This window comes from Acomys minous (assembly GCF_964271855.1).
Source record: "Acomys minous genome assembly, chromosome: 6".
Taxonomy (NCBI): Eukaryota; Metazoa; Chordata; class Mammalia; order Rodentia; family Muridae; genus Acomys; species Acomys minous.
Genome location: NC_140487.1, coordinates 32,202,846 through 32,218,606, shown reverse-complemented (window position 1 = coordinate 32,218,606; position 15,761 = coordinate 32,202,846). Strand labels below are relative to the sequence as shown.

Here is a 15,761-nt window from a genome sequence, read left to right as displayed (position 1 = left end):
AACAACAATCAAATAAACAAAACAATGCATGGTACTCAGGCTCCAGGCACAGATAGCTTTGTGCTGCTTTTACTCTCAGGCAGAGAAGCTTCTTATTGAGTTGGGCAGTGGCTAATCCACAAACAGTTCAAAGCACTGAGAATAAGTGACCACAGGAACCAGGCCCCTGCCAAAGCCTAAGGAACTGGGGCATAAACGGGATGGGGGGAGGGTGAAGACTAAGAACTGGAAGACAGAGAGGAGGGCTCTCAAAGTCTGTTCACTGGACAAAACCTGGCTCTTCCACACTGGAATTCACTGCAACTCTTGCTGCCTTTACCAGACAAAGCCAGTTGAAAAGTCCAGCATGGAATGCTGACAGGCTCCTGATGGTGTACCCCTACCTGAAGAGCTTTGAGCTGCTAAAGGAGTAAAGGTCATTTTTCTTTCAGGAGTATGATCCTTGGTGGACAGCCCAAAGCCATTCACATAGGTTAAGTAACACTAATCAAACGTAGTGGGTTTTCTCTCTCTTTTTTTTTTTAAAGGAAGAAATTCTTGGAAGAAGATGTACTAGGGACCCTGAGTAGCATTGGAAGCTCAGGACCAGGATAGGACCAAGATACATTGTAAACATTTAAGAAATTTTCATGGAAAAAAAAGTATATTTGGCAAATCACCACCCCCAGAGATTATCTTAGGAAAGAAAATTCAGAAATGAAATGTTTGGAAATTGTCACATATAATATCCTTGTTTGATGAGTCATAAAATGTGGAGTTTCTAAAGAGAATGTGAATCCGACTGTAGGGCTGCTATTTTTCTAAGTCAACGTTCCCTAAATAAGTTTATCTGCATACACGTTTTATTGCATAAACTATTATCACTAGAGAATATGCCTTTAATACATGTTCTTATAGGAGATGTCAACATGGGGTGCCCACCCCCAAATCCTGCAGCTAATATACTGCTTTCCCCATTGCTTACTAAAAGCATTTGCCAAAACAAACTGATAACTGCCCAAAAATACTTTACATTTTTAAAGCAATTTCAACCAGAAAAGTGAGTATGATTTTCAGTCTATGGAACCTTTTCTTTCCTTCTATTACAACAGCAGTCTCTCAAAAAAAACCGTACTTTTCTATGTTATTTTACACTTCCATGTGAAGTGTGTGGGACCATCACATTCCCTGTGTTGAATTTTTCTCGAAATTTATTTTAGCCTGATTTTCAAACTCAGCATTAAAAATCCACAGCGAAATGTGCTTCTCCTGTTGCCTTTCCTGTATCATTCAGTCCTGAGGAGGGAAAACTCAACTTCAACCCAGTTGCCAATAGAACCGCTCCATAAATGTGTACAGCTCAGATGCTGATTGAGGGTAATCTTTCCTGCTTTACTTTCCTCAATCTCAAGCCTTCTGCGCAAAAGTCAGAACGAAACACAGTTATCCTAGGGATAAGCTTACAAATCCAGTCCCACTACTGTTGCCAGGAAATGTCTTCCTGAGCATGGCAGTTTGGCTTTAAAAATAGAAAAGACCTTGTCTTTCTTCTGTCTAAGCCTACTGAAGACCTTCTGTGACAACGTCCTTTCCTACAGACCCCTACCCTCACTTCTTTGAGACAGGAAAGATTAAATGAGAACTCCTCACCATGAGATCTCTGACCTTTGTATTCTCATAAAAAGCCACCATGAAAATAGAATATATCAGGATTGAACATCGATAGAATTTTTTGCAAAAAAAAAAAAAAAACAAACCTCATTTTTAATACTATGAATAAAATCCAGGACCCTTTGCATTCTAAACAAGCACTCTGACACTAAGCTACCTCCCAGCCACACAATCTTTTGTTAAGAGTTAATTTATTTTAAGAGTATGTGTGTGTGCCTGAGTGTGTGTGCATCACATGTGTACAGGTGCCTTTGGAGACCAGAACAGGACATTAGAGACCCTGGAACTGGCTGTAGGTGATGGTGAGGTTCCTGATGTACGTTCTGGGAATCAAATCATATCCTGTACAAAAGCAGTGTTTTTAACCACCAAACCATCTCTCCAGCACCTAGCTAGATGATGTTTTTTTTTTAAGGGACAAAAGAGAATACAAAATAAATCAAGAAAAAAAGCATGCATTTGAGGGAGAGAGAGAGAGAGAGAGAGAGAGAGAGAGAGAGAGAGAGAGAGAGAGAGAGAGAGAGAGAGAGAGAGAGTGTGTGTGTGTAGCCTTGTGGCCCAGGCCTGTCTTGAACTCATAGTAAGTAGTTTCCTATGTTTCGGCATTATAGAGTATAGAAACATATTCTTATAGCTATTTGGAAGAATTCTGGGATGAAATGTTCATCTTGTTATTTCAAAATCTTAAGCTTTCACCTCTGAGATCACTGGAAAAGTAATAAGGGGGACCATTCAGAGATAAGAACGTCTCTACTTGGAGCTACCTCAGGCCTCTGAAAGGCTCTCTCACTTTGCAACAAACCTTTCTCATCACTCCCTTCTAACTTCTTTGAAGCAGTCTCTGTTGCTGACACCAGTCACTCTAGGTTTTTATATAATTCTTTCAACACCTTTTATTTAAATCCCTGCAGAGATGATATAAGTTGCAGTAGATTTTGGCTGTTGCCCAGTTCTTACCCAGAAAATCCTTGCACTGCTGTGCAGGAGAAGAAAACAAAAATACTACATATGAGAACAAAGCAAAGATAAAAGTCAGTCTAGGATTTTGGGTCAATGTTAATTATTCAAAATCCATAGCCAAAGAAACTGTGTACTTTGGAGGACAATTTTCAGAGTCTCTCACACTCATTCAATGTCTCCATCAGCTGAGAGTTCTGTCTGATGTTGTAATAAGTTACAGCTAGAGTTGAACTTATTCTAAAGGACTAATTGCATTGACTACCAAAAGGGAAGATAAATTATGGTTATTACATTCTTGCTTTATTAGAAAGTTATTCAATAAAAAAATGAAGTGACTCACTTGCAAGTGAATGGTAAGCCCTTATTCCTGCTGCATCTGTTGGCACAGTCCTCAGCCGAGTTCATTTTTTTGCTTTTAATCTTCATTAGTGGGTCATCCTTGGTCAGAGTAGTTTTTGGTGACTTTTTGAATTCATTGAGTGTATTTCTTCTTTTCTTCTGTCCTTCTATCAATACAAAAATCAAACAATTCAATGTGAAAGGAATGCTTCTAATGATTATAGAAGGGGAAATTCCTTAAAGAGTATCCTCAAGATAATGATTTTATAGGGCATCACAGTATACCTCTAGGGAAGGATAGTGGGTGAGGATGTAAAGAGCAAGAGAGAGATGAAGATTATAATTATGTAAAAACAGATAGTTGCTATGTAAACTCATTAATCTACACCATTTCAAATGAAGGATGTACTGAAAAATTAGGACAAAATTTACCCCCGAAGAATAAATAACCCTAAAGAATAATTATTTCAAAATTAGGACAAAACTCGCCCTAAAGAAATGATGTTCTCCAGACAACATAGACTCAAGTATCAGAGCCAGGAGCATAGTGTACCATGCTTTGTAAGTAAACTGATCATTCTCTCCCACAGTGTAAGTTACAGAGCTAAGTAGGCTTGTCAATCCAAAGACAAGTGAGAAACTTCCCACTGAATGCTCTACACTAGACACATTCTTTGTACTTGCCCTTTAAGTGTTTCATACTATACATATATTTTAGCTACTTTCTTCTTATTTTTATACAGAAAAAAATGTATTTCATGTTTGGGACACTATTTCTCAATTTCATTAAACTGTGTTGATATCAGGCCAATCACTGCAAATCAGATGTATATAAAGATTTATCTTTTGATGTAGCAATACCATTTTCTTCATGAATGAACAAAACCCATAGATAGCATGAAACTTAAGATGTACCTAACAACCAGAACCAAAACATCCAAATGTTCTTAAACGTATGCATAACAAGAACTTGCTACTTTATTCTTAATTTCCTAAAAAGTACACAATCTAATACTAAGCAAAGAAATAAGTATCAGTTATCTATTAGACTGCAACTATTGTGTAGCCGGTATGGAGCTATGCAAATCTGCCTGCCAATTATTTTAATAGAACGTATCACAATGGCAGCTAAATACTTCTATTTTTAACTGGAGGTATCTAAAGGCATGGGAAGAAATTAATTGACCATTTTAAAGAGTTCAGATTGGAAGTCCAGAGACCTAGCTTGGGAGCTCGCACTCAGTTAGCACTCACATTGCCATCTTTTATCTAAGAATTGCTAAGAATGTATGTGGAAATGTCATTTATAAACATTTCCCAAAGATTTGCTTCAGAGCTATCAGTGAAAAGAAGCTTGGATGCCACAGCAGGAAATGCATTCCTGGTCTTCAAATGTGCTAAAATGTGTCAGCAAAAGAGGATGAAGCTTTCTCTGCAGACAAGTTGGAAAGACGGCTACCAGAACGAAGTACCAAGAATGGCATCCTAGCTGTTTGCCTGCAACCGCTGGCTCCAGTGAGTTTACTAAGCATGCAGACCTATTCACTAATGTCTACTCGAATCTGAAGTCCACAGTAAATAAGAGAAAACATCCAGTTCTCTAAATCCCTAGTTCTTTGCAAAACTCCAGAGCACAGTCTCCAACAGACTGGTACTAATCCCTAGAGCAATGCCTTTCCTTGGCCTATATGACACAACTGCTAGAATGTCAGAGATTCTGTTTAAACAACAATGAGAAAAAAAAAACCTTCTATAAACATTCAAGCAATCTGTTATTTATGTTATTTAATGTATGCTGTTAATAGTTCTTAGTATGCTATTAAATGTTAATAGTAGCTTATTATTTAATGAGTATAGGGTCCACATTCCTTGCATAACATTGACAGTAAGCTAAAGCGAACATTTTTATTGACTTTCCAAATGACTTTGTTTAATTATATAAAAATATACGATACTGATTGTTCAATCTATAGAAGAAAAGTTAAATTAATGAATTATGTTACTTGAGCTATAATCACTAAGTAAATATTAGGATTATAATTGGGATTGAAATAAAAATGATTAGAGTTTTGGTATTGTGTTTGAAATCTCATCACTTAATTTCTGATATAACTATTATTCTTATAGGAAAGGAAAGCATGATACTTTTCAGATTGACATTTCTGTCACAGAATCTTGTTAACGAGAGATAATTCTCCATCACAAGTTTCTCTTTCTGTGACCTTATTTCACTACTTCTTTGACACTCCTAAATATTTCACAGTATGAAAACAATTTAATTGCTTATAAATTTAGGTGTTTCCCATAAGTGATAGGAGCATACATTGAGAAAGATCTATTTTTAAAATAACTTTAGCCAAAATTGACTATATACATGTACATACGTATCTATATGTATTTATTATATAATGTATAATATTAATTCTTCCAGCTAAGAATATGCCATTTGTCTTATATACAGTGTGCTTTCGTATGTGTCTGAGAGCAAAATAAGAACATAAAAGTAATTTCAAAATAGCTGATGATAAGCATTAAGTTCCTAAGGCATCTTAGTAATTATCAACCAAATCGGAGCCTCTGGTCAATGCTATAAAAGGGTGAAGACTGTTCTGAATGAAAGAGGTCGCTGCAGTTATTGGCTCTGATTAGTTTTACAGATCCTCAGTTGTCCTATTGAAATGTGTTAATGTATGGGTTTTGCCTCATAAAACAAGCTACTCTTGCTTACTAGTAAGAGTTCCGTGACTAAAGATCAAAAAGCATTCTGAAAAATAAATAAGTCCTTAATCTGCCTTTATTGCGTAATAAGTAGAGGTGCCAGTACTTCAGTGTTAATAAGGACCAATCAGAACCAGACACTGAGAATCCCTCAGCACTGGGACATGCGAGCTTTCCTTCGTAACCCAGTCCTCTATACTGGATCAGTAACTAATTACTCAAAACTATGAAGTTCAAAGTACTTAGACATCAATTAATTTATGCAGCTATAAAGCTAATTACTTCTTCAGCAAGAGAAAAAGTCAAAACAGAAGTCATTCAAACTTAGCATCTGAAAATGAAATTTTTTTATGAAAATAGCTTTCACTGTCTTCCACATGTATCAACTGATGCTTGTTTTTTGCTAAAAACAAATAAAAGTCAGGCTTAATTTAGGAAAACAACTCAAAAATATGTTTGGGTCAGATTTTTCTCTACCATTTTTTTTTAAATGTCACTGGTAGTTAAAGTTTATAAACAAAATACTGAAATGAAACCAAAGGATAAGAGAGCATTGCAAATTTGTCAAGTTTTCCTTTATTTTCAGTTATGGTCCTTTCTCTTATGCCGGCTTAGGAAAAATACTCTGGAAGGTACATTTCCTGAACAACATGAAGTCTCTATTTTAGAACTTAACTGGTCAGGATCCTGGTGAAAACCTGCAAACAAAAAGCGGGGTCAAGCATATCAAGGTGTTTGAAGAAAGACACATTTCTCCCACTGGTCCCTGTGTCTCACACTCACTTCTCTCAGTACCTCATATATTTTCTTCTGTGTGGAAGAACCATGGACTTCAAAGGAAAGTCATGCAAAGAAAGGATTTGCGGGGTGTGGAAAGAGCAGGAATCTGGCTCCCCGTAACTGAAAAAAAAAAAGCCTACCCCCACGATTAGTGGTTAACAGTTGGAACTGGCAAGATGTAAAGATGAAAGTGTACAAATAATTGATGGAAGCCAATGGTTGTGACTGGACATTTTTAACTCCTAAAGACAAGGATCACTTAAAGAAGCCCCTGTTTCCACCGCTATTAGCTAGGACTCAGCGCCTTTACTGTTTGACAGTAATGCACTCCCCGCTTTTAGAGATGCTAATCTCATGCTAAGTGAAGATGGTGAGAAGGAAGAGACCGGGCACATTTCGACCAAACACTGGTGGCTAAGAAGCAACATAATAATCTCTTTCCAGGAGATTTGTGGGGTAAAGTGATCATGGTAAGGTTATGAGTCTCCCGCTCCCTTCTAGTTCCTTTTCTGGAATTCCTTACTGTTGATGCCCCACCCTGCTCTCTGCCTCCTCTGCCCTTCTTTGCCTGCAACTCTGCCACACAGCAAGTAAAGAAAGCACACGGAAATGCAACTGCTCCTGTTCTGTTCAGGCAAAAAACCTTCACCTGCTGCTTCCAATAGTCCTTGTGTGGTATTCCGCGCTGCCATTTGATCCCATCTTACTCTCTCAACCACACGCTACACTCCCACTCAGGACCCAGCACACCAGTCCTAAGCGGTGCCCTTCAGTTGCTGTCTGTAGATCTTTCTGGAGCACCTCTTACACTTTCTTACATCAGCATTTCAGGCCACTTGGACTCTCCTCACTAGGGTAGCCGTCATGCTATGACTCTTCTCATCCTTGACTTGGGTACCACTCACCTCTTAGACCCGGCTTGAACACTAAACTAATAAACTCTCAACTATGCTGTAATGGTCTTTTCTAATGGAGACATTTTGTTTTGTTTTGTTTATGGCTAATGTTTAATTACCTAGCCAAATGATTTTTCAAAAGTACGCTTAAGCTGATTACAGTGTTGTCGGCTTTAGGATAAGGGAAAACTTACATCTTTCATTCCACTTAGATTTCAGAAATTTCAATTCAATCCCTTAATTAACTGAACTGAAAATTCAGTTCAGTCTTAAAGATAAAATAAGATGTTCAGGCTTTGATTTTCGTGTGTCTAATAAATCAGAGAATACAGGTCTTATCAGAATTAAGTGACTTTTACTTTACAACTTCTCCCTTAGCACTACAGTTCAACAAATGTAGGCACCTCTCTCTTTTTCTCACCTTTCTGTTCCTCAAGACCCTTGTACATCGGGTATTCATTTAATGTTTAATTTTCTTAAACAGAGTATCCAATATTTGCTTAGAGTATTTAGTGTGAGAGAATAGACAGTAATATTATGTGATAGATCATCAACTCCAATCAAAGTTGCTTGAATCATACACATCAAATATTTCTCAAGAAACTTCCTAATAACGTATCTACATAATGCCCTCTGTGAACACCTGCCTGTCAAGATATTAGAGCATTCCCTTACTTTTTGAAGAATAAGCCACACATGTAACAACAAACTAAATGTTCAAGATTAAACAAAAATTAAAAAAAAAAAACAAACTCTCATTACATATTATAAGAAAGCTACCTGTCTCTATTATGGGAGTCATTTAAAACTAGGATGCTGTTCAAACAAGGTTGCAAACACAACAAAGGTGGGCCCTCTTTTGATGACAATTTTAGCATTATCCACTTCAGGAATTATTCATAACATATATCTGTAATTCTCAAAGGACCTCTCCTGGACTGCCAGCACACTCTCAGGCTACTCTCTGTATACTCAGGAAACGCAGTCATTTCAACATTAGCCAAAGTGAAATATAATTACAAATGTATATCTCCTGCCAAAACTCCATAATGCAAGCCAAAAAACCAAATAGACAGTGTCTATGGTCGATCTACTGTTTGGGTTTTCCGAACTGAGATCTTATATTAGCTCAGCTGAGCTCAGGTAACCGTACTTTCAGACGACAAGGGAAACCAGCAAACTGGACCAAGATTAAAACCTATGCTAACACCTCTAAACCAGCAAAGCCTTAAAGATCCACCTTACTATGACACATCTCTCAGTTCTTTTCCACTTCTTCAGGAATCTTTATCAACACCCTTTCAAAGGATCCTTTCCATGGTGTCTTTTTCCCCCTCAAAGAATTACTGCCCAATGCAGAAGAAACAGGTGGGTTCAATATTTCTTACTAGCACTGGGTATTTCTTGTATTGCATCAGATACTGGACCAGAGGTGTCCGTAGTTAACTTATCCCAAATCCTGAAGCCGTTTCTTTGATTTTTTTTGGTTTCAAAAGGTCACCTATTTACTATCTGGGCATTTATTTATTATTTGCAGTCTTTGTTTCCCTGTGTCTATGCTGAATGTCATTTAGCTGGCACCCCAGGCCAGCCACTACAATAATAACACAACTAAATACAGATGTTTCCTCTGCTCTTGATAATAACAGAAAATGTCCTATACCAGCAGATGAGATCCCTAAATGCCCAGGAAATCTGAACTAGTCCACGGGTCTCCTCCCCATCTGCAGATCAGGGGAAAACAGGGGAAAACAGATCAGGAATAATTCTGCTGCATCCATCCAAGTCACAGAAGTGTCCCTCCCTGCACTGCAGCATCAAGGGCAATCATCCATACCCCAGAGAGGAGGGGAGCTTGAAGGGAAAGCTTTCTCTTTCATTTTATAACACTCATGTACTCAGAGACTAATCTGCCTCCTTCAAATGAAGACCTGCATAATGTCATCATTTGGACCTGAAGGTTGACTGAACAGACACTTATAGGAAATCCTCCTTTTGGGAAAGCATGAATCCCTGGTTAGATTGACCATCACTCTCCTCTCTTCAATCCAGAATCTGTCTTCGTTTTCTAAAACTTGGCCAAACCAGCAAAGTTCCAGCCCGGTGTTAGCACTTCATTCCTATCCCATAATTCCGGACTGCCTGGCTAAATGAGGTGGGACCTGGTGGGGGAAGGGGTATCACTGAAGGATCTTAATTATTTTAAACGTGTGTTGTTTTTTTCCCAAGCAGAAAAGGAATGTCAAAAGAGAGCATAATGAGAGGTTTGGAAGCCCCACACCACACATGGAATTAAGAAAGGATGCTGGGAATAGGGTAGAGAGCTTCTTGGAAGGAAAGAGCAAGGTCAGCAGGAGACTTAAAGGAATCACCGTCTCCATGAAGCAGAAGTAAACTTACCTGCATAGGGCATGGCGACAGGGAGCAGGAGGAGGTGCAGAAGGACTTGCTGCAGCAACAGGACCGGCAGAAGTTTGGTCCCCCACATCATGCTTGCAGTTCGGAGCAGCAGCCTGATCCCCCTGCAGGAGATGCCGGGGCTGAAAGAATCCTGTTGCAAGCCGGTCGGTTCTGAGCTGCTTTTACTGCGATGAGCTAAGTTTGTTGTGTGATTAACTGGAAAGATCTAGGTCTGAACTCCCTCTTACGGTAAGAAACTGTTTTAACAACAGCCCTTTACTCTCTTCCAGCCCCTTCCTTTCCTCACCACACCCCCCCCCCCACCAACAAGCAACAGATCCCAGCTCCCCCCTCCACGCACTCACCACCCCCCCCCACCAGAAAGAAACTTACAAAGCAAAGGTCACCTGGCCCGAGGCCAGCTGCAATTTGGAAGCCTGAGCTCCAGATCCCTGTGGCTCCTATCCGAGTAGGGAAGGGAGGAAAGAGCAGGGCTCAGCCCAATCGCTAAGTCAAGGCACAGGCAGAACACCACTTCGCCCCGTTGGAACACGAAAATGCATGTGTTTACATATCTATCTGGGAAAAGAGGAAGGGGAAGCAGCATAAGAAGAGAACGGAGCAGCCCTTCTGCCAACTGAGCCCCAGCTCCCAGTCTGCGAGCTTACAGTGCTGGAGAGATCCAGGGATGAACACTGACCCCAGATCCCTGTATTTGTTGTTGTTGTTGTTGTTGTGTTTTCTTTTCTTTTCTTTTCTTTTTTTTTCTTTTTTAAGGCAGTACGGGCAGAGGGAGGGAGCCAGTGGGGCAGAGCCTAGGACATCCTAGGTAGGAAGAAAGCAGGTAAGAAAAGGGTGTGGTCTTGAAGGATGAGAAGAAATAACAGTAGAAACAAAGCACTCAGGTTTTCAGGCCAGAAAATTGCCCTCTCCGGGTAGGGGGGTGTGTGGAGGACAGGCTTGGGACAGACAGCTCTCTTCAGGAGGAGGTGTGCTACCCCAAACCACTACAAATGGATCCCAAATACATATTTCCACTGTGTCTTTTCTGGTACATCTGGTGATACTTTCCCTTAAAACCTCTAAGGGATAGACATGGCCCATCGCTTGTCCCTGACAAGCAAATAGATGCTGATCTTTCTGACCCTGCACACAGTCGCATATATTCACGTATCAGTAAGTATGTAAGACTTTCACTTGACTTCCCTTGAGCTATTTTAATTCCTAAATAATGTCTATTTTTCTCCCCTACACCCCCACAGTATCACAGTCTGGGGGCGGGGGAGGGAGGAACCGATGCTTGCAGGGGGTGGAGGGGCTCTGATCCCTGAGTATCACGTTTTTTGGTGAGATCATTGCCCAGACTTCTCCTTTTATTACAACATCAGGAGGGTGCTCTGATATGTCAGAGGACGGAGTGCTGTGTTTCTAGTGGGTTTGAAGGAATAGTTGCCTGGATGAACTCCTGAGATGAATACCCATAAGAACTAGATCCTCTTCAAAGAAAGAGAACGGTCCACAGAATGTGAGTCCTTCCCTAGTGTGGCCCTGCTGCCCTATAGAGGTAGCCACGGGCAGAACTAAAGTCAGTTGCAGGATGGCCTTTCTCCACCTCTACCAGCTGAGGCAGTTCTCAACCCCATCCTCCCGCACAGCTGCAGGCACCTGCAGAGACAAGAGAAACGGAAAGGCTGGGGAAGGGCGAGAGAAGAGAAGAGGAGGGAAAGAAGGAAGGTAGGTAGGAAGAAGGAGTAGGAGGTTACAATGAGAGGGAGAAGAAGGAAAGAAAGGGAGCTGTGCTGGGAGGTCCTTGGGGCTAAGGGATGTCTAGCAATGAAGGAGAACTCTTTTGATGGACTTTATTCTTCGGTTTTATGTGTATGAATGCTTTTTGCTTTCGTGTACGCCTGTGTACAATTTACATGCCCGCTGCCTGAGGTTACCAAAAGAGGGCGTCAGATGATTGTCCTCGAACCCAGGAAATCTGGAAGTACAAACAGTAGTCCTAACCTGGCTATTGAGTCATTTCTCTTGCCCCCATAAAGGAGCTACTTTATATAACCTGTTTCTTATTGTTCTTTTCTTTCCTCAATGTTCTGTATACAAACTAATCCAAACACACGTTTTTCAGTTCCGTTCCCATGTTGCAATTGTCTGTTTTACTTTTTACAGAGTCCGGTGACCTTTTAAGAAACACGTCAGTGTCAATGTATTACTGACCATGACTCCGAGTTGCCCGCAACATCTCTAGTGCCTTGTTGGAAAGTAAAGGGAGTTTTTAGAAAACAATTTTCCCTGTAGATTTTTTTTTTGTAGATAGAACGAATGGAATGAAGCAATCAGGTTTTCTCTTTGCTTGTCTCTCTTCTCTCAGAGTGAGTAGAGTCTTCAGGGCTTATAGATTAGGGAAAGCCTGAGGGGACCTTGTCCAGCCTATGGATCTTGTTAGCTCTATAGGTAGTTAATAACTACAGAAAGAATAACAGTTTCTTCTGTGGTTGGCCACACTCTTATGAACAATCCTCATGAAACTCATTAGGTCACTCCATCCCTCACAAAAGAATCAACACTTATAAAGTAGCAGGGAGCCTCACTGGGAAGAGAGAGAAGACCAGCTGAGTAGGGCAGCCACAGGAAGGTGATAATGGGGGGGGGGGATAAATTTGATCAATATATCCTTATGTCAAAATGTCATCATGAATCCCATTATTATATGTAATTAATATCTGCTAATAAAATCATTTTAAAAGATTAGGACCTAATATATCTGTGATAAAACAGAACATCACAGGGGCATATTATCATAAATTGAATTATGTTAGTAAGTACAGTAAACATCCTTCACCTATTTTAAATTATACATTCTTTTTTATTTGATTCTGACAAGTTATTTTTTATCTTTTTATTGAAATCTTATCTAGTATTCACTGGCCTTTCAGTACACGCTTAACAGCTTAAGTCTTCATATTGTTTTATTTCAATCTTGGGATAAACATAAGAAAGACAATTATAGTACCTATATTATAGTTTAAAAAAACTTAAGTAAATTTATACAAAGTTGAATTGTCCAAGGTCACAAAACAGTAAATACCTGGGTGATAATTTCAAGTAGATTGATCATACTCTATAGGAAAGGATATGTTTATTTAAGACTTATGGGTAGTGAGAATTGCATGTTCAAGATTCTAATGACCAAAGTCAGTTTAATAACATACAAAGGCATATTGGTACAGGCCTGTCTTAGTTTCTATTCTATTGCCATGAAAAGGCACCATGACCAAGACAAATTTTTTGTAGCCGTAGGAGTTAAAGGCAGGCTTTCTCCACGTAATGCTGCATGTCCTTGAACTCACTGTGTAGACAGCCTGGTCTTGAACTCACAGAGATCCACCTGCCTCCGCCTCCCGAGTGCTGGCATTAAAGGTATGTGATACCTTTAATATGAGGCAACTTTGCTTCTATAAGACAACTTTTATAAAGGGAAGCATTGAATTGAGGACCTGCTAACAGCTTCCGAGGGCTAGTCCATGACCATCACAGCAGGAAGCAGACAGGCATGTTGCTGGAGCAGTAGCTGAGAGCTTTACATCCAGATGTACAGGCAACAGGCAGAGAGAGTCTGGGCCTGGAATATGCTTTTGAAACCTCAGAGCCTATCCTTAGTGACACACCTCCAACAAAGAGGCACTTCCCAATCCTTTCCAAGCAGTTTACCAACTAAGGACTTGGCATACACATGTTTGAACATATGGGGGCCATTCTAGGCCATGTTAATATCCCAGCTACCTGAGAAGCCTGTGAACATAGTAAGATTCCATCTCTAAAAACACGTTCAACACATATATAATTAATTTATTTTTAAATTTGTATTGATGTAATCATTTTACACCTTGGTCATAGCCCCATCCCTCCTCACCTCACCTTTCCCCTCACACCCCCGCCCCATGAAGTCATATCAGTACTGAGTGTGTCCTTTTCCCCTGCAGCCTGACAAGGCAGTCCTGCTAAGGGTAAGTAACTGAAAAGCAAGCAACAGAGTCCTTCTCAGAGAGAGGCCCCATTCCCCTTACTAGAGGACCCACATGAATCCTGAGCTGCCCATCAGCTATATCTTTGTAGGTCACCTAGGTCCAGTCCATGCAAGTTTCTTGGTTGTTTGCTTCAGTCTCAGCAATCCCCTCTGGGCCCTGGTTAGTTGGCTTTATTGGTCTTGTGAAACTCCTGTCCCCTCCAGGTCCTTTTTTCCTTCCCTCCACTTTTCCACAAGGTTACCTAAGCATCACCCAATGTTTGGCTGTGAATCTCAGCATCTATTTCCAGTGCTGCTGGGTGGAGCCTCTTCAATGAACAACTCTGTTTGACTCGTCTCTGCAAGCAGTGCAGAGTATCTTTAAATAATGTCAAGGGTTATTTCTCTCCCATGGGGTGTCTTGGGTTGGGTCAGGTACATATAGGAGCCATCTTAGGCCACGTTAACAGTCCAGCTCCAAGGCAAGCCTATTAACATAGTAAGATCCCATCTCTGCAAACACTTTCCATACATATATAAACAATTTAAAAGTGTCCAAATCTATAATGGAATACCTAAATTTAATAAATTACTAATACTGCAATTGTTTTGCCTGCCAGTCTATCTTCTTTCTAAATCATAAAGCTTTCCCTTTTGCATGCTAATTATCAGGTGTCAGTATTTTTATAAACCCTTCAAATTTGTGAAAATCTTTATAAAATGAGTTTTCTAAGAAAATATTTTACATGCCATAATTTATGAAAGTAAACACATTATAGATATTCACTGTCATAAAAACTCATTCTAAATCTGTCCTGATATTGAGTTCTCTTGTGCATCAGGTAATTTGGATGAATTGAACAGAAAAAGCGTATACTAGTGCACATTTTACAGGCTTTCTATGCCTTTAGAACATGTGTCTGGGGTAGGAATATAGCTCTGGGATAGAGTTCTTGCCTCATATATGTGAGGCCCTAAGTCAATTTCCTGGAGCACGGGGAGTGACAATATCACACACACGCTGCTAACTTTTTCAAAAGCCCATCTTATCAGTCACAAGTGATGTGTGCCTACAGGTGATCGTCAAGAAGCTAAACTTGTGGGGTGATCATGTGGTATCAGACTACCACACATGGTATCTAGCAGACCACCACACGTGGTATCAGACATGGTATCAGACAACTACTGAATTTCCTACGTATCAACAAGCTCATTCAACTTAAGGAGTGCCCCCTTCTGTTTTCTGATTAGCCCTCTTTAGATTCATGTTATTAACATGACTTTCAAATTCTAGTTGTGTCACTTATTAAATCAATTAGTGGATAGTTATAATTAGTCTAATACTCAAGCCTCCCTATCACTAAAACATAGTACTACTGTACTCTAGGTGCTAACTAACCACTTTCTGCTTATAATCTCACTATTCCTTCTTTTGAGGGAAAGGGGAGGTGCTATGTTATGCGTATTTAAGAAGCATATGTTAATAGTATCGCTGATTTACAAGTAAGGAAACTAAGGGATAGTTAAGAAATTAACTCAGTTTGGGTTAAATAGTTATGAAAGTATGATTTGAAGCAGCACATCTTTTAAAAGACGTTCTGAATCTTCCTTCCAGGCTTAAAATTTCATATATGTGAATTCTTCCATATTTTTACGTACTGAACTCTTACCTTTTCTTTGGTTTATCATTCCTTCCTTTGTTCTGCCTCTTTGTACTGTTTTCCACATATGCTTTGCTATTGGATAACTTACATTAACTTACATTGATTCCCCCTCACTATAGGAAGTGGTACAAAATCCATTAGTACCTGAAACCACAAAATGTTTTTAAACTGAAAGAGAAAACAATTTGATGCATGCGTGAGGAATGCTACTTCATTCAGAAATTATTGAAGGGTAGCTCTGTAGCTATAGATTGTCCTACATGACTTACACAACCTATTTTGAGGATTTAACTTTAAGTTCAATAGTAACAACTGAGGAAAAAAAAAAGAAAAAAAGATCCTTCC

At 39.6% G+C, this 15,761-nt stretch overlaps 1 protein-coding gene and 1 long non-coding RNA gene across 6 annotated transcripts in view; one reads left to right on the top strand and one right to left on the bottom strand.

The window, feature by feature from the left end:
• The window catches only part of LOC311600700, a 141,093-nt gene extending 131,739 nt beyond the window's left edge, over nt 1-9,354 (top strand). For 2 of the 3 annotated variants that reach the window (XR_014780317.1, XR_014780318.1), the window contains 2 exons: nt 432-472; nt 4,273-9,354. This is a non-coding gene — a long non-coding RNA (uncharacterized lncRNA). The remainder of the gene's footprint in view (nt 1-431; nt 473-4,272) is intronic. The other variant, XR_014780316.1, reaches the window with a different exon arrangement.
• HGF (hepatocyte growth factor) overlaps nt 1-10,512 on the bottom strand; it is a 62,263-nt gene extending 51,751 nt beyond the window's left edge. Inside the window, exons 1-3 of one of the 3 annotated variants that reach the window (XM_084787705.1) lie at nt 10,137-10,512; nt 9,744-9,865; nt 2,951-3,116 (exon numbers count right to left, since the gene is read on the bottom strand). In XM_084787705.1, coding sequence (XP_084643831.1) covers nt 2,951-3,116; nt 9,744-9,834 — 257 coding nt within the window. In that variant the 5' untranslated portion in view covers nt 9,835-9,865; nt 10,137-10,512. Of the gene's footprint in view, nt 1-2,950; nt 3,117-9,743; nt 10,086-10,136 lie in introns of those variants that run through there. The other 2 variants (XM_084787706.1, XM_084787704.1) reach the window with 2 other exon arrangements.
• Nucleotides 10,513-15,761: the final 5,249 nt, after the last annotated feature.